Source organism: Monodelphis domestica, chromosome 8 (genome assembly GCF_027887165.1).
Source record: "Monodelphis domestica isolate mMonDom1 chromosome 8, mMonDom1.pri, whole genome shotgun sequence".
NCBI lineage: Eukaryota > Metazoa > Chordata > Mammalia > Didelphimorphia > Didelphidae > Monodelphis > Monodelphis domestica.
The window spans coordinates 98,746,890-98,766,590 of record NC_077234.1 but is presented as its reverse complement, the minus strand read 5'-3'; the positions used below and the strand labels follow the sequence as shown (position 1 = coordinate 98,766,590).

At 38.3% G+C, this 19,701-nt stretch overlaps 1 protein-coding gene across 10 annotated transcripts in view; it reads right to left on the bottom strand.

Annotated features, from left to right (window-relative positions):
• Positions 1–19,701, bottom strand: part of MTRF1 (mitochondrial translation release factor 1) — a 34,777-nt gene that overhangs the window by 1,916 nt on the left and 13,160 nt on the right. For 5 of the 10 annotated variants that reach the window (XM_056807193.1, XM_056807191.1, XM_056807196.1 and 2 more), the window contains 5 exons: positions 18,960–19,067; positions 17,279–17,451; positions 16,727–16,844; positions 13,892–14,028; positions 8,714–8,812 (listed from right to left, as the gene is read on the bottom strand). In XM_056807193.1, the coding sequence (XP_056663171.1) occupies positions 8,714–8,812; positions 13,892–14,028; positions 16,727–16,844; positions 17,279–17,451; positions 18,960–19,067 (635 nt within the window). Of the gene's footprint in view, positions 1–3,453; positions 3,620–4,039; positions 4,177–8,710; positions 8,813–9,551; positions 9,685–13,891; positions 14,029–16,726; positions 16,845–17,278; positions 17,452–18,959; positions 19,068–19,701 lie in introns of those variants that run through there. The other 5 variants (XM_007501516.3, XM_007501517.3, XR_471639.3 and 2 more) reach the window with 4 other exon arrangements.

The window sequence follows — 19,701 nt, the reverse complement described above, 5'->3', positions numbered from 1 at the left end:
GTACTATAGCATAGTGAATCGAGAGCTAGCCTCTAATCCTAAAGACATGGTTTCAAGTCTCTCTTCAGGCACAATAGTTATGTGACCCTGGGAAAATCAGTCTCTCAGTTCTCTACTGAACCACAAGGTTAAATTGCAGAAAAGATGCCTACTGGCCCTGGTAGAGAGAGGGAATTTCCTTGTGTCAAAGAAATCATAGACCCAGTCCCTACCCCTTGTAAAAATATTTGAAGTAGTAAGTAAAAAATATTATCAACATAATTAATGGTAACAAAATTTCTTTAAAACGCTTAAAAAGGTCAAATGACATAGCTAAAGATTCAGTTCAAATTCACAGTTAAGTGTGGATACAGTGTTAGGGTGGGAGGGATAATGTACACAAGTATAGTAACTACAAGAAAAATTGAAGAGGAAAGTGCTAATGCAATGATCTAGAACAATCCAGAGGAACTTATGAGAAAGAACACTATCCACATACAGAGAAAGAACCGTGGGAAGTAGAAACACAGAAGAAAAATATATAATTGATCACATGGTTCGATGGAGATATGATTGGGAATGTTGACTTTGAATGATTACTCCATTGCAAATATTAGTAATATAGAAAGAGGTTTTAAACAATGATACATGTATAACCCAGTGGAATTGCTCATCAGTTCTGGGAGGGGGGGGAGGCAAAAGGGGAGGGAAAGAACATGAATCATGTAACCATGGAAAAATATTCTAAATAAATAAATATTTTAAAATGTAATTGGGAATGTTTAAGAAAAAGAAAACAAAAAATAGAGGAAAGTTCTAGAATTAACGATTGGGGAGGTGGAAGTTAGAAGGGATGGATGGTAGGGTATGGCTACAGAGAATGGTGGGATCTTCGCTAAGGAAGGAAAGATGAGGATTTTGAGAAGTGGAGGTGTCAACACAGAATGGGAAGATTTCAATAATTAGTCTAGGGAACAGTGATTAATCCAGTTTGACTGGAATGTAGAGTTTATGAAGGGCAGTAGTGTGAAAGAACACTAGAAAGATAATTCAAAACTAAATCATGAAAGACTTTAAATATCTTTTTAGTTAAGGAGTTTTTTGCCCACGTGGTTTTTGAATAGGGGAGTGACATTTAAATTCAACAGACATTTATTGAGTGCTTACCATGTACAAAGCACCATGCTATGCCATGAGCAAGAAATTTAAAATATTGTCAGATCTGTGCCTTAGGAAGTTTATTTTCCCATTGTGTAGAAGATGGCTTAGAGATTGACACCAGAAGCATGGAAAATAATTTCAGTAATTGATATGTATTCAACATTTTTACATTTTGACTGAACAATTTAAATGATTAATAATAGCATTTATATAGCACCTACTATGTACTAAGTATTATGCTAAGGGCGTTACAGTATCTCATTTGATCTTAACAATACTGAGAGGTAGTCCTATTTCCCCCATTTTACATTTGAAGAATCTGAATATGAGAGAGATTAAATGATTTGCCCCGCATTGGGCCAGCAGTTAGGAAACCTCTGAGGTCGGATTTGAATTTGGGTGTTCCTGATCATTGCTCTATTCACTGTACCACTAATCTGCCTCATGATAGTTATCCACTTATACATGAGAAAGCTGAGGCTTTGAATGTTAGAATACTGAACAGAAATAAAGATGTTTGAAGGAGGTAGAGTTGATGGGAGGATAAATTCTATTCTGGACATTTTGCATTTGAGGTTCCTAAAGGAAGTTCAGGAGGAAGGATCTAGCAGGCAATGGCTGGAATTCAGGAAAGAAATTGGGGCTATATATGGATTGAGGATTCATCCATAAAGAGAAACTTGAATCCATGGAAGCTAAGATGATCTCAAAGGTCTTCTTTTGTATGTATATTTACAAAAATTTTTATAGCAGTTCTTTTTGTATTGGAAAAGATTTGGAAGTTGAGGGGTGCCCAACAATTGGGGAATGACTGAACAAATCATATATGATTGTGATAAAGTACTATTGTGCTATAAGAAATGATGAAGAGAGGAGGTTCAAGGAAAACCTGGGAATACTGAAAAATTGAGAGAAAAGTGATGAACTCTGAATGTATTTTGAAGCATACTTTTAAAAAAATTATTGCTTTATTTTGTATTCTTTTGCAATATGGCTAATATGGAAATATATTTTGCATGACATCACATATATAATCAAAATGGTCTCAAGAAGTGGGGGGAAGGATGGGAGGAAGAGAATTTGAAATTCACAATTTATTAAAATGATTAAAATGTTTTTACATATAATTGGGAAATATTTAACAAAATAAAAAAAATTTTTTTTAGACAGACCTGGAAGGGAGGGTGCATTTGTGTGTGACAACATATAGAGAAGATGGTCCAGGTTAGCCCCTTGGGGGAAAAAAAAAACTATGCTTATGTTAAGGAGGCAAAAGGTAGATAATAATCCCACAAAGGAGAAAGAACAATAAGACAGGTAAGGATGAGAAGAAAAACCATGAGAGATTAGTGTCAAAGAAACCAAGGAAGGAAAGAGCTGAGAAAAGGTCTTTAGTTTTAGCAGTTAAGAGATGGTACATATGGAGAAAGCAGTGTGAGTAGAATGTTAGGGTCAGAAGTCATATTGGAAAGAACTGAGAAGTAATTGGTGTTGAAGAACTCAGGAGAGTGAGTGTAGAGGATTCTGAGTTTGTCCATGAAACAGAGAGAGCTATAGGATGACAGATTGAGGAGATGGCAGGGTTAAGTGAGGCTTTTTAAAGGACAAAGAAAGACCTAAGAGAAGGCACAGCCTCTTGTATATAATAGGCTTTTAATAAAATATTTTGTTGTATTGCTCAGTTTCATGATTTCATGGAACAAGCTTCCAGAAGAGATGAGGGAGAGAGATGGGATCAAGGTCACAGGTTATTATGGAGAAAGGGGCTCCAGTTCCTCAGAGACAGGAGTAAAATAAGAGATAGTGCCCAGATCTTATTTAGTATTTATCTCCTGCATTTATCTTCCTGGCATTGTCCTCTACACATTTTAGCAGGAGCTTAATAAAAGCATGTTGCATTGTATTAAAATGACTAGTTAAAAAATTTAGATTAAGCTTTCTAGTAATTCTAAAGTCAAATACAGGAAATATTTTAAAAGTGTAACCAGATTTTAAAAATATACTTAGAAGTAAAGTAACTTTTCAGCTGTATTTTCTCTATTTCTGTTGGACTAGGCTAAAGCAGTTTACTAGGGCAGCTAGATTGCACAGTGGATAGATTGCTAGACCCGAGTCAGGAAAATTCCAAATCGGGCTTCAGACACTAGTTGTGTGGCCCTGGATAAGTCGCTTAACCCTGTTTGCCTCAGTTTCATTCTGTAAAATGAACTAGAGAAGAATGGCAAACCACTCCAGTATCTTTGCCAAGAAAACATCAAATGAGATCATGAAGGATTGGACATAACTAAAAAAAAAATGATAGAACAAAGCAACCCAAGTTTTAGTCTTTTTATTTGTATTTCTAATAGGGGCAATTTCAGTTCTTTGATTTAGAAGATTTAAAGTGATTATCCAAAAATTCAACAATGGCTTCTTCATTTGCTGACACTAGTAGTCTTTGGATCAGTGTATCCAGAGGTCTCCCACCACATAAAAATTCCTGAAAAAAGAAATCAATATTGTTCTGAAAGGTTGTTTTTTTTTTTTATGAAGAGTTGAATAGAAAAAAGATAAAAAAAATAAAAGACAAGTGTAGCCCCTAGTAGGAATCAGTCACATAGTTTCATGACGTCACCTGAGGTTGCTAACCCCTCCCTACTGTACTTTGTAGTAACTGCATGTCCTTCCAAGAACTACTGATGCAGGGATTCCAAGAGAATCTGGGTTAGATGGTTACACACTGAAATATTGATTTATCAGCCTATTGAAAACTCTGTCTAAACTTCAGTGATGTAAACCAAGACATTGTACTAAGATTGTAAATCATTACCAACCATTGTCTATGTAAAAAGATTACTTAATATTTTAGCTTATGTAATATTGGCCTATAAAATACTAGCTGTAATGAAATAAACTTTACCATAATTCACCATGAATGTCTTATGGTCCTCCTGATCCCAGAAACTTATCCATTCTTCTCATCCTGCCTCCTGAATCCATAAATACCTCCAGCTAGCCCAACAGTCAAGCTACATATTGGATTCTTTTTTTTTTTACCTACATTATCACATAAAATTAACAAAAAATTAGGAATAAAGTTGACAACTTTTGCAAAATTACACTAAGAACACTAGTTCAAAAATGTTCCCCCCCAAAAAAACAAATTGAATTCTAAGTAGCTCTTAAAAATTACAAATTGTTAGTATAGTTTACCAGTCAGTCATTTCTAATACTATCTAAAGTATCAGTATTCCAAAGCTCTCAGTAAATGGATAAAATAAAATTTAACTTGCAAAGTTGAGAATAAATTGCAGATGCCTCCAAGGTGTGAGACAGCATCCATAAAGCTCAAGAGCCTTGGGTTCTTTCTGCTACCAATTAGCTGTGTAACTTTGGACAAGTAAGTTAGCTTCTCTGGGTCTCAGGTTCCTTCTCTAGAAAATGAAGGATGCACTCTAGGCATCTATCCATGAACATTTTATGGGTCCACCTCTGAATAAATGTAAACATTTATACTCACTTCTACTAAAAGCATCCTTTCTATCTCATGTTTCTTAGGACTCACTTCTAGTCCATCTCTTTTCCAATGGGATTATTTCTCTGGGATTTTTTGTAATCTCCCCTCTGCCACAGATCTACTTTTATCCATATCCTTTTAAAACTTCCCATTGTATGTTATTCTAGTATTCTAAGAGGTCATTGTCTGCAATCGGGAATTCAGCCACACAAATATATAACAAGACCCTCTAGTTTATGATACTTTTTACATATATTATCTCATTTGATAATCCCAATGACTGTGAATACACAATCTGTTGCACATACTTTTTACAAACTGAATTCCAGAATAGTCGGCTTGGATTTGCATGGTTTGTTTCCATCGGAAGATTTCAAACATACTTTATAAACCTCTGACTACTGAATATAAGAAGGGATTGGAAGTCAGAGGACAAAATTTTGATTACAAGAACATTTACTATTCAGCGAATGAATTTAAACAAGTCATAAATTTTATTATGAGAATTTTTAGTCCTCACTAGCTACTTCCCATAGAAGCCATTATGGGATACAGACAGACAGTTAAACTGCAGTTTATTTACTCAAGATAGACACACACTATTGTAAACCTTAAAATTTCTTAGACTTATGAATGTTGGAAATTTCACCATTGGGAAATTTCATATTTGGAAAATTTCTTACTGATAGTGTATTGGAATGTGAACCCCATTGGCATGGGAGGTTCCTTCTCCTCCCTTCTTAAGATTACTTTAGGACAGAAACCTTTTGCTGAACAATGGAAAGGGCTTTGACCTATGCTTAAGCACAGAACAGGAATTTCTTTGAGTCATGATTGATTTTAGAATTGATACAATAGAGATACTTGGAATGACAGAAGCAGGTCTTGGAAAATACAATTTCCACCCCACTCAGTCCTAACAGAATTTAGGAAGGGCTGCAGCATAGATCAAAATTTAATTATTTGAGAATATGACCTTCAACAGACATGTGCAAAGCCAGAGACCTCTGGGCGGTCCTGGGTTAAGCTAGAGCCACCATTGGCACAGGGAAAATGATGAACAGTGATTGGTAGATGTGAGAACTGAGGGGAGGGAACTTGGATGGTTTCCTTAAAGATAGAGGGGTCTGAGGACTGAGGGGGTGGTTGGAGAGTTTTGGCTCTGAGTGGTTGGAGAGGTGCTCTGAGAAGCTTGCTCTGAAGGAAGCTGAAGGTGGGGGCCTCTGAGACTGTTTCTTCATTTTGGTCACGTGAGTAATAGGGACTGATCTCTTTTCTTTGCCCCAGCTATCTAAGGGCTTGGGCCCTTTGGCCCAGCCTAAACAGAAGGGGTATTTAAGCCCTATTCCCTTCTCTCCCCTTTCTCTCTCCCTCTCTCTCTCTATCTCTAATTCCTTTCTTCCTCCTGTCTGTAATTAAACTCTATAAAAGGTTGACGGCTGACTTGAGTTTTCATTTAGGAATTACATAGCTGAATTCCTTGGCGATCTTAAATTAATATATATCAGTCTTTTAAAAGTGATTTCCTTGTCACACTATCAGTAGGAGATGGACGGGTGTGCTCTACAATTCCACTGCTTATATATATATATATATATAAATAAACATATACCTGTCTACACACATGCCATTTTCAGAGTAGGGACTCAAAAATCTAGATATGTGTAATATGTGTAATATACATGTTATATATGTATAATGTATGTATGTGTATATAAAATATGCATATATACTGTGTACTCTGTGTGTGTGTGTATATATATATATATCAATCAAGTAGAGTCATAAGTGTTTCTTACAAAGCAATTTAGGTAAGAGCAGGTACAGCACAGTAGTGGAAAAGATACTTATTAAAACAAAAAGAGAATGATTAAATTGTTACAAAGCAAAGAATGTATCCTCTTTAACCTGTCCATTTATACTAAAAAAAAATAGTACCTTCTTTATCAGGGAATCAGTTAATAAGCATTTGTTAAGGGCAGATGACTGGCTTTGTCAGATGTGATAAAAAGACAACTGCTTTGAATTAAAAGCCCTCTTTACTCTCTTAAAAATCCTCTTTCAACAGATTCATATCACAGATTTAGCTGGAAGGACCTTAAAGATCATTGAATCCGTTCAATTGCTGCCTCCAAAATGAAGACTTTTCTGATCTACTCATATGCTAGTACCGACCCTGCAAAATGATCTTGCATTTATTTTGTATATATTTATATGTATACATGTTTTCTCTCCCTGCAGATAAGCTCCCTGAAGGAAGGACATAGCCCCCAGTAGTAAGAGTAGGTTCCAGTAAAATCACAGTCATAGTTTAGAAGTAGTCAGATACGTAGCTTCCTCTATACCCTCACCCAGCATGAGAACGTAATCCAATTCCTACCCAAATACTAAATGTCCTGCCAAGAAATTATTGATGCAGGAATTCTATGAGAAACTCTGTCAGATGGTTACACATTGACATATTGAATTATCACCTATAGAAAACTCTGTTTAGAACCACTGAGGTAATCTAAATCCATTGTCTCCATTTTATAAATCAGCAATTACTAACAATTGTCCCTGCAAAAGGCATACTTAATACTTTAGCCTACATTATTTTCCCTATAAAGTGTGTACCTCAAATCATTAAACTTTGTCACTGATCCGCAAGAAGTCTCTGTGTGTCTGTCTGTCAGTCTGTCAGTTTGACCCTCCTGTAATCCCAAAATCATTTCTCTTATCCTGGTTCATGGACCCACGAGTAATTTGTTGAGCAGGTTTGACAGAAGAGACTGTTTGATTTTTGTCTTTGAACTCCAGAGCCCAACACAGTGCCTATTACTTAGGAGACACTTAAGTGTTTGCTATCTTCATACTCAAAGAGGACCAAAATGACATCACTGGGTGACATCTTTTAACTTGATCATGAATTGGATTTAAATGAGGCAGAGATACACAAAGTTTTTGACTCTTCCAGAGTCATTGAGGTCCAGTGGCAAGGCAAAATAAAAAAGACTGCCAGTGGCCTGAATTAATTTGAGAAAGGAAGTCATTCCAGAGGAAAAATAATAGGGTACACAAGACTCATAGTACCTTAAGAAACTAGGAAATGAAAATATTTTGGTATAAAATTAATAATTTATCTTAAAGGTTGAGATGGAATAATTGTTAGGGAATAGGGCAGACCTGAGTTTTTTAAAAAACAGTAAAACTCTCCTGGGGTCAAACCATGAAAGCACCATTTCTTCCCCTTTTTTAACATGACCTGAATAAAAAGTTCCTTTACTTGTCCATTAAAGAAAAGTAAACTATCCATGTGTTACAATTTTTATGAGTATCTCTGAAGTTTGCTAAAAAGATGCTTTAGCCCTGACTTCCATCCATATTGTCAGAACCTTCTGATCCCTATATGGCTCAGCATTATAATGTCCATCATTTGAGTAAAGATTCACACACTATGATGTTCTCATAGTGGACAGTAAAGAAGAAATATAAAGAAGATACAGCAACAACAAAGGGGAAAAAAGAAACAGATGGACATTTCCCAACTAATCAGCATTGCTAAGGCTCAGGAGGGCTGCTGCTCCTCTAACCTGGGTGAGACTGGGAGACCCACTCATTCACATGCCGGCACACTTGAGTCTTTTGGTTATTAAGCTTTGGGCAAGGGAAGCTATAAAGGTCCTTAGCTTAGGGTTATTCTCAGGCTAATGGTCACATTTACAAATTCTGGGATTCTGACAATTCTGACATTTGTTTCAGCCCTGTCTGACTCTTTACTAATCCATTTGGGATTTCTTGGCAAAGATAGCAGAGTGGTTTGCCATTTCCTTCTCCTGCTCATTTGAGGCAAACAGGGTTAAGTGATTTGCCCAGGGTCACAAAGTTAGTAAATGTCTGGGTCTGTATTTGAATTCAGGTTTTCCTAACTCCATACCCCATATTTCATACACCGAACCACCTAACCACCCTACTGACAAATATAAAGTGACAAACTGAATCCAGATCATTTGTTCACATTTAGAATTCATTAATGTGCAATTAATTTGTTTTTTAACTGGAAATGAAGAGTAGATAAAGCAAAGTCAGAGGGAATACCTTAATATCTCGGGCTTCATAAGAGATTCTATGGTCAGTGACTCTGTCCTGGGTGAAATTGTATGTCCGAATTCTTTCCGACTGGGCTCTTGTTCCCACCTGTGTCCCAACAAATAGCAATATCTTAATTATATTGTTTTTATAGCATTTTTACCTACATATGCTGTAACTTAGCTAGTCCTTGTAATTTTTTTTTTATAGAAACCCTTTCCTTCCATCTTGGAATCAAGTGCATTGTGTTCCAAGGCAGAAGGGTGGTAAGGGCTGGGCAATGGGGGTCAAATGACTTGCCCAGGATCACATGGTGTGATAGAGGAATGATTCAGAGACTTTGAGGGACAGAGTGTGGAGAACATGGTGAGGTTTGCATCCACAGCGGGGGTGGTGAAGGAGGTGTGGAATCTTGAGGGAAGAGGAAATTCCAGGGGGAGACAGTTGATCTCTCTTCCTTGAGCAGCCAAAGGTGACAGGCTGATCAGAGATTTCTCTCCGGAGCCATACAAATCCCTCATTGATCTCCTGTCTCTGGGTCTGGCTCCCAATCCACTGAGTCACCTAGCTGCTCCTAGTCCTTGTAATTGATATTCTGTTTTAAAGAGCTTAAATTTTCCTAGAAGAGGTACATTGAATCCTAAAATCTTGAATCTTGAATGGATCTTAGGTATTGTGTAGAGTGAGAAATTAGTGTATTATTCTCAAAGTAATAGTTATTAATATCTAATTGGTAAAGCTGGTTCCCCTACCCCCATTCCATTTCTCTTTAAGTTCCCTTCAGGACAAAAATACCCCACCCTCCTCCCAGTAGGATATTTGCCCTAGGAGGATTTCAGAACTTAACCTGTCTTAGACCCTTTGGTCTTGGGAGTTTCTCTCAGGTGGTTAAACCCAATGGCTGGAATGATACTCCTGTACCCCTGGTTTTAAAACATCAGTCTGCTCCTTCAGGGAGGCTTGATTGTATCAGGATTCTCCTGTAAATAAAGATTTTTTTTTCTTCTGGGAATCTTTGGGTATTCTGTCTTGGGTCAATGACTTGAGTTCCACGTTTCTTTCTGTCTCAAAGCATTGCAGTGATGGTTTTCCAGAGGGTGTACCTTGATAATTTCAAGGCCCCTTTAAATTTCTACTTCACACAATATCATCTAATTCAACCTATTAATTTTATACATGAGGAAACCAAGGCCTGGTGAGAATAATTCATTTATCCAAGGTCTCTCTTTCTCTCTCTGTCACACACACACACAAGATAGTGGCAGAGTTGGAATGAAAACCTCGTTCTATAGACTTGGCTTTTTCTCCACTACATGACAAAAACAAGGAATGGGGAGCAAGTTTTAAAAGATATGTATTATTTTTGCAGCAACTTCTCATTGAAATCTATAATTTTATAAAACATTATTTACATTTAAATATTTCAAAGATTCTGTGATTTCATCATCAGGAATTCTCCCTTCTACTAATCATCAACTATCAAAAATCTTTTGAGTCATTGTGCCAGAAAGAAAGAAATTCATCCTCTGGCAGTAGAAACTACATCTTATAAGGAGGGAAGATTCAGTTTGAGAAGGAGGCCAGCTTACTGCTGCTCCTGTGAGAAGGGGATCAGGCTGAAGACCCATCTGATAAGGAACCTACCTACTAGAAATTACAGGTACAATTCTGGATAGCTAAGGAATAGCTTGTGTTGGAGAAAGGCAACAAAGTTTAAATGAAAACAAGTATTCAGCAATTTTGGAATTGCTAAAAGCAGGGCTTTCAATCCCAAAGCAAGATGGAAGGATTTATTGTTGTTCAGTCTTTTCAGTCACATCTAATTCTGTGACCCCATTTGGGGTTTTCTTGGCAGAGACACTGAAGTGTTTTGCCATTTCAGCTCATTTTACAGATAAGGAAATGGAGGCAAGCAAGGTTAAGTGTTTGCCCAAGGTCACACAGCAGTTATCTCTGAGGCCAGATTTGAACTAAAGGGGATTTTTCAGTAGTGCCCCTATCTACATTTGTTTCTTGCCATTCACTCATACATTATCCTTAAATAACTCTACATTTTTAAACTCCACTATCATAAATTGCCCAAAGGAGAGGAACTGCTATCAGTCATTTATATCACAGTGTTAATTTAAGCCAATATGTTGCTTATGTATATGTATATTTTAAGATTTTTCTTTAGTTGTAGAATGAAAAGCTTTTCCCTTGTAAAGGGATTCAAGGCATAAGGGAACTAGGTTAGAAAATTATTTTTGAAGAGGGCTTCTCTTGGCCTGTAAGAAAAGTCTAAGAATCATAGGATGTAGAAGTGGAAGGGACAGTGGAAATAATTTAATCAGAACCCTTCAGCTATAATATGAGGAAACCAAGGATCTAAAGAGCTAAGATGATTTGCTTTAAATCATTCAATAGTAAACAGCATTTATTAATTACCGACTGTATGCTAGGCCTTATGGTAAGCACTAGAAGTCTCAAAGGTAACTAGCAGAGCAGGGATATGAACCGAGGTCCTTGGAATCCAAATCTAGGCCTCTTTCCATTACTTCCTTCTGCTCACTTGATTCAAAAAGATATAGTAGAAAAAAGTTTGTGGCATAGTCTTGATTCTGCCAAGAACTATTTGTGTATCATCGAATCCTTGGGCCTCAGTTTCTTCACATCTAAAATTTAGAAATTGAACCTGTTGCTCTATAAGCTTCCATCTAGCTCCAAAATTCCAGGATAATTTTATTTAGAGACCTCTGGTGGCGAAATATCAAAATGGCAGCTAAACATCAAATGTGTAATAGGAATTAAGTGGCAATGCTTAAATTAAAGCTTGTTCCCCAGGAAGGACCACTTGCAAATAGATATACCTAAGTTTAAATTGACCCTGCCTGAATCCAGAGGGGAAAAATTTTTTTATCTCTATATAGACACACCTAGTTGCAATTTGACTTTGCTAGAATTCAAAGGGGAAAAAATCTCACCTTCCTAGTGGCAAATTAACTGCCAGAATTAAGAAAAAAAAACAACCCAAACTTATCTCCACACATGGGGATATCATTTGCAATGAGAGATATTAATATATTCTTATTATTCATGTTTCTCTTTTTTCTCATACCAATTTTGGCCTTGGGAACTGGAGAAAGTAGAGATTGTTATGTTTGGATGAAGAAAGATGATTCTGAGATGAGATAGAAAATAGCACAGAATTCACATTCAGAAGTCATGAGTCCAAATCCCCACTTCCATGAACCAAAGTCATTTCATCTATTTGGAGCTCATTTTGCTCTGGTACAAAAATGAGAGGGCTGAAATAGAGGATCTCTGAGTTTCCTTCCAGCTCTTACAGCTATAGTTATACCTTGGGTTTACAAAATTTCTGGATCTTTGGGCCATCATCCCTGAACTTCAACTTTTCAAAAGATTAAAAAACCCCCAATAACCCAAATCACAAAAACACCCTTCCAAAAGCTGTTTAGGAAAAGAAAAACTTAGTCTCCTCCAAACAATTCCCATTAATAACAATGATGAAAATTGCCAGCTTTATTTAAATGGTATTTTAAATCTTGCAAAGGGTTTTTACAAGTATCTCATTTTATCTTCACAACTCCCAGAGGGGTTGTTATTGTTACCTCCTGTTTTTTTTACAGATAATAAGGAAATTGAGTTGGATACAGTTAAATGATTTGCTCTGTCACATAACTAGGAAGTGTCCGAGATGGGATTTGAACTCACATTTTCCTTTCTCTAGGTCATGGAATAGGTGCCAAATATGGCACACAGAATACTCTCCATGGGCTCTTGACTGCTCTCCCTCTTCCACCACCACCCCACCATCTTCCTGTTTGTTACTAGAAAGTCAGAGGGATGGGTCAGAACCGCTCCCCTTCCCTCTGATGACATTTTTTATATCCCCCACCCCCTGCCCAGTAGCCCAATAGGAGTACACAGGGGGTGAGGTAGGTGGCTCACAGGTGGCAGAGCTGGAGGGGAGTAGAGGGGCCACTCCCCTCTCCCTCTAGATACTTGCTGAGGACATTCTTCACTTTGCCCACCCCTCTACCCAGCAGCCCAATAGGAGCATTTCCTGGTCCACTCCCCAAGAGGTGAGGACAGGGAGCACTAGGCACTTAATGGGGAGGAGGGGCACAACACTCCATCTCTAAAAGGTTTGCTATCACTGCTCTAGGTTCAAGGCGCTAGCCACTTTGCTATTAAAGACATAGAATATGAATCTTTTGAATACCAAACTTCCATTTTCCTCATCTGTAAAATAGGAATAAGACTATCTCTTGAATGTACACCACAGAATTTTTGTGAAGATCAAATGAGATGTTGTAGGCAGAGCACTTAGTAAACCTGAAACCATTTTACAAAATTTAGCAATTTTGTTATTATTAAAAGGAAGACATTTTTCAAAAACAAATTTTCTTTTCTTTTTTTTTCTGTTCTACAAATTACTACCTTAAAAGAAACACAGAAAGAATGCTGTACAGAATTAGTTGGGCTGGTTTACATTTTGGCAGGTTTCTGCTTCTCATTTTCAATAATAGTCCTGCAATAATTTGCACAGAAGCAATCTCATTTGCATATGGCCTAGGCCTCAGGAAGATTTTTAAAAAGAACTTTGCAATCTTTAAAACGCCAATACACAGTATTGACTCCAAGATGGAAGGTATGGGTTAAAAAAAAAAACAAAAACAAAAAAAACCCGCTATATAAATGCTTGTTGTTTGGTTGATTAGTTGGGTCTGGCTCTTTTGTGACCCTATTTGGTGTTTTATTAGCAAAGATACCCCAGTGGTTTGCCAATTTCTTCTCCAGCTCATTTACAGATGAGGAAACCACAGCAAAATAGTTAAGTGACTTGCCTTGGGACACATAGCTAGTAAATGTCTGGGGTCAAATTGAAACTCAGGTCCTCCTGACATCAGCGCCAATGCTCTATCATGCTACCTAGTTGCCCAAATATAAATGCTAGCTATTATTATTATAGTATTATTTGTAGATAATATAATATACTACATATGACATAATATTTATGTAATATAATACATAATAATAATTATTATTCTCCTATTTACAAATGGACAAATTCCTAAATAGAGCATGACCTTAACATTCAATATGGGAGAAGTACTACATTTGATAAACAGTTAAATGCTTAATTTTTATACAGAAGTAAAGAGTACATCAACCATATCTTACCTGTAGTTTTCGAACACTCTGCTTTTTACTTTGTTCTTTCTCAATAGTCTGCTGGTAGAGTTTAGCTCTTAACAGACGAAAAGCTGTATCTTTATTCTGGATTTGTGATCGCTGTTGCTGGCATTCGACTACTAGTCCTGCAAAACCAGAGATTCTGGAAGTAACAACTGTCATAGAAATTTATATTAGGTGTGCTGGAATACATGCAACACTATTTTGGGAGGGGCTCTAAAGTTCTAGAAAACTCTGGAATGGAATGTAAGTGAAAGGACCTGGTCTCCACTCCTGGATCCATTTCATACCACCTGCATAACATTGGAGTAAATCAGTTTACCTTTGTGGGCTCAGTTTCTCATCTCTAAAATGAGATGGTGAGACTAGATAATCTCTCAGGTACTTTTCAACTCTAAAGCCTCTTACCTCTAAGGATCCCCTGAAGTCATCTTATCTGTGGTTGAGCTGGAGAAGGAATAACAAACCATTCCAGTATCTTTAAAATACTTTCTTTTTAATGCATAAGAAAATGCTTTTTCTACTACAAGTAAGAGATGCCAAACTTTGCAGTACTTCCAATACAGATATTTGGCCAAGGGCCTCAATATGTAAGCCAGCAGACATTGAAATACTGGCATACTTTACCTAAGGGGATGATTTTTTTTTTATCTTTTAAGAGGATGTAAAAAATAACTTTTAGTAAGGGGTGAGGAGTGAATAGATGTAGAAAATGAGCATCAGTTTCAATGAGACAATTAACTTTGACCTGGAAAGTCTTTCAACTTCTCTGGGCCTCTAAGCCCTCATCTATAAAATGAAGGTGGTAGATAAAATGATTTCTGAGAATTCTTCGAGATCTGTATGCTCTAATGCCTAAAATGAAAAGTGTTTTTGCTCTCATAAATACCCAATGGAACCAAATTGCTAGCAAAGCCTGGGAACTTCCTGGATTAGGAAACAAATTAGGAAAGTCAGGAACAAAAAGTTCAGGCAAACTGGCAGGTTTGGGTGAAAGCAGAGGTTTAAATGTAAGATCAGAGCCAGAGAACTGTTATTTCAAGGGTAGGTCCAGGAGGGTTTACATCTAGAAAGTGGATAGAAAAGTAAGACAATTCATCAGGGAAAGGAAAGCTGGAATGTGAGTGCTGTTAGCCAGGGTCTAAAAAGAGTACAAGACCAGAGGCATCCATCTAAGCAAGAATAGGGCATGAGATTGATCGAACCATTCTAGAGGGTGTAAAAAATAGACTCGAATACAGGACTACAATCCCCATGAGCCTTTGCTCCACTTCCCCAGAATGCCTTGTAATCTCTCCTGGGCTGAGATCAAGAAGGGATTTAAACTAATGCAAAGGCTTTTGAGGGGCTCTCGGCTCTTTTGGACTTCCGTTTTGGAGCAGAGGCGTCTCTTCCATGATGTGAGGTTATTTTGTCTAGGCCTCTAGCCTAGGCACATGTTTCTTATTTGTATATTTTTTAATCTTTAACCTTTAATAACCCTCTAAAAAATATAATACTCCTTGCAGAGAGAAACTAATTTCTACCTGCCTCAGCCTCCCCATCTCCCCTAAATTTTAATCTTTACAAGGGCAACTTGGAACTATGCCCAAAAGGAGCTAAAAGACTGTCTGCCCTTTGATCCAGCCATAGCACTGCTGGGTTTGTACCCCAAAGAGATAATAAGGAAAAAGACTTGTACAAGAATATTCATAGCTGTGCTCTTTGTGGTGGCAAAGAATTGGAAAATGAGGGGATGCCCTTCAATTGGAGAATGGCTGAACAAAGTGTGGTATATGTTGGTGATGGAATACTATTGTGCAAAAAGGAATAATAAAGTGGAAGAATTCCAACCTCCAGGAATTAATGCAGAGTGAGAGGAGCAGAACCAGGAAAACATTGTACACAAAGAATGACACACTGTGGTACAATCAGACTTAATGGACTTTCTATATTAGTAGCAATGCAGTGATCCAGGAAAATTCTGAGGTTTTTATGAGAAAAAACACTATCCACATTCAGAGGAAGAACTGTGGGAGTAGAAACACAGAAGAAAAACAACTGCTTGAATACATGGGTCAAGGGGATATGGTAGGGATGTAGACTCTAAATGAGCATCCTAGTGCAAACACCAACAACATGGAAATAGGTGTTGATCAAGGACACAGTAATACCCAGTGGAATTGCACATCGGCTATGAGAGAGGGTGAGGGGAGGAAAGGGAAGGAACATGATTTTTGTAGCCAGAGGAAAATGTTCTAAATTGACGAATTAAAAAAAAAAAAGAATAGGGCATGAGGTTGGCTGAGGCTCAAGGAACACAGTCTAGGCCCCAGGAGTCAGACAGGAGGGTCAGCTGCTGAGAAACTTAAGTTTACACCCAGCAGCTACAGTTCCTGAGAGACTGAGGTACCAAGATCAAAGTCAGACTATGATAACCATTACGTCGACGGTGAATCACTAACAAATAAGGACTATAAACATATAGGACCACTTGCTTAGGGCTGGCATTTGTATAGGCTTGGAACAAGACTAAATTAGTGATTGGGGGCTGGAGCAGATGCCACTAATCCAAAGGCTTTCAACCTTGGGTCATTTTAACTGGTGGGTTTTTGGATAGATTTCAAGAGGTCTGTGAACTTGGTTGGAAAAAAAAATGATATCAGCTCTAGATTGAAAGGGCTTTCGGTCTCTGAGTAGGGTCCTCTGGTAAAAGGACTTCTCCTGCAGGGTCCCAGTTCCATCCCAGGGGTTTGCCTTTCCAGCAATCCCAACATCTCCAGCGTTTGTTGGATCCCAACTGGGAAAAACGTGAAACATCCCAAAGAGCCAAGATGGCCTTACCTGTGGGGATATGAACAATCCTGACGGCGCTGTCTGTGGTATTAACGTGCTGGCCTCCTGCTCCTTTGGCCCGAAATGTGTCTATCCGCAAGTCCTTGGGTTCCACTCGAATGTCTACCTAAATCAAAGGGGTTTCTAAACCCTGTCTCTACCGCTCCCACGGCTCCCCCGTCCCCTCTTCTTCGGACAATCCATGTCGGCGTCTGTGTCTGTCCAGCTTACCCTCTCCTTGCAGATGGCTCAAACCCCGGATCCGTCCCACCCCCAGACACCACCCACACAGAACGGGCTTGTATGTCAGTTCGCCTGTCGCCTCCTCCCCGCCAGAGAGCGCTCTGATGAGGAGGCTACATAGGCTTTCACCTTTCCCAGCATTCCCCGGGCGTCACATAACGCCTCCCACAGACTGAGTGCTTCATCCCTTTTGCGCTATCCTCCACATTGGGAAATGCTGGGGGCTCCTATTCTGGGTTAGGGGACACACTGAGTCCGGGAAGACAACGGATTTTCCCAGAAAAGGACATCTCATACAGCAAGTTCTCGGTGAGGTACCTCGTCTGGCTGAGGAAGGACGATGACCGACATCGTTCCCGTGTGAATACGCTGCATCCTCGAGGAGAGGCCAACCTCCGGGATTCTTTGGACGCGGTGGATTCCGCCTTCGTACTTCATATACTCATAGACGCTGTCACCGGAAATCCTTGCCGCTGCGTGGTGCAGCCCACCTACCGGCACAAAGAAAACCCCTGGTTAGGCATGAATTCAACTGGAACGGCAGGCAGATTGGGAGCCTAAAAGCTCTTACTTAAGATACAGTTTAGGATATAGTAAACCTTTAAACACTAGAGCACTGGCTGAATTGAGGTACACTGTTCCTTGGGGATTTGCATGAAAGAGATGCTTAAAAATTTTTTTTTTACTTTTTTGACATTTTACCCCAATTACACGTAATAATTTTCAACATACGTTCTTGAAAGTTATAAACTCCAAATTCCCTCCTTTCTTCCTCCTAGAGATGGCAAGCAACTTGATCTGGGTTATGCACGTTAAAATTCTTAAATACAGTAGATTCCTGATTATTTCCAGGTAGATCATTAACAAAATTTAACAGTATTTAGGTCTGGGTGACTTGAAATGCACCTGGGATTTACACTTTCCCCCCTACTTTTAGTTTCAGCTCATTCTGTAAAGCATTGATGCAAACATAATAAAACAACTAGATCTTTATAATGCTTTAACGGTTACAAAACACATTAGAGATATCTAATTTTATCCTTACAACAATCCTGGGAGGTGGGTGCTGTTTATATCCATTTTACAGATAAGGAAACAGAAGCAAACAGAGTGACTTGTCTAGGATCACCCAGCTGGTAAACATCAGAAGCCAAATTTTAACTCAAGACTCATTTCATATATCCACTGTGCAGTGTTACAGGTACAAAGACAGCACCTACTGGAGAGAGACTACCAGGGAAAGGAGGGGGGTGTGTGTGCACCCATAGGGATGGTAGGCAGATGGTGAGATTAGCTGGGTAGGAAATGATGCTGAAGCTCTGAGCTGTGAGTGACTTACTCAAGGTCACACGAGAAGAATATGTCAGACATAGGACTTGAACCCAGGGCCTCCTGGCTCTGAGGTCATCTCCCTATTTACTATGTCACAATGCCTCTCAATATAACCCAAAAGGCACTAAATAAATTCCTTTTTATTTGATGCATCTAGGTGGCTCAGTGGATAAAGAGTCAGGCCTAGAAACAGGTAGTTCTGGGCTCAAATATGGCCTCAGACACTTGCTAGCTATGTGACCCTAGGCAAGTCATTTAACCCCAAATACCTAGCTCTTACTGCTCTTTTGCCTTGGAACTGATATTTGTATTGATTCTATGACAGAAAGAAAGGACTCGCCCCTCCAAAAAAAAAACAAACCCAAACTTTTTTATTTTAATTAAATTTTAAGTTTCTGGAGAGAAGGGACCAGACTGTTCAGACATTCCTTATGTCTACAACCTTTGGCACAATGCTGAACACATAACAGGCATTCAATGAATACTTATTTAATGTTTTTCCCATTTGAATGATAAACATCTTGAAGACAAAAATCATGTTTTTCTTTAAAGCTTCATATAGAACTACCCTGCTAGTTCAGAAATGGTTCAAATCATGGTGATGATAAAAATCAGAGAAAGGATCAGCAGATTTCAAAGACAGGTAGAATATTCTGAACGTTCATACCATAGTCAGCAGTTGTGTAGTTTAAGATCTCAAAGTTCCAACCTTTGTAACATGAATAACTCTGGTACATTTCAAATATTTCTTTGGTAAACTGTTGGCAGATATCACCTTAAAAAAAAGATATTCAATTGGTATAAGCCTTTTAGAGAAATAAAAAAACACAAAAAAGCATTTTAAGTTCCTCCTCTGAAATTCTACATAGCAGGACCCTGGCTTAACTGAAAGAACCCACTGTTTTTCTATTGTGGGTTCTTGGTCTGCTTCTGCAGATTGCCATCTCTGGATCTTTCATAGATGACTACTGTGAGTTGCCATGGCTAAAAATCTCATTGTTCTGTGGCCAACCTGATAAAGAGCTTCTCCAAAGAGAGCTAAATTAGTCTTCAGCCACTGAGTCAGCAATCATTTCTGTAACACTTGCTATGTGCTAGGCATTGAGCTAAGCTCTGGATACCAGACACAAAGTCCATGACTGAGATTGGCCTTGAAGTCTTTACAGATTGGTAGGATCTTCTAGAACCTGTACTCTGTCAGGAATAGCCAGGAAGTTAAAAAAAAAAATCACCTAGTAGGTGCTATTATTGTTATTGTTGTTATTTAGCTTTTGAGCATCTTAGCTTTTCCCATAACTTAGGCAGAGATCAAAGAGGTAGACCATAGGGAAAGGTTCCTGCAATGCAATTGAAAGTTTTAGGAATTTTATTTGAGAAAAATGATAGGATCAGAAAAACTGAGGGAAATA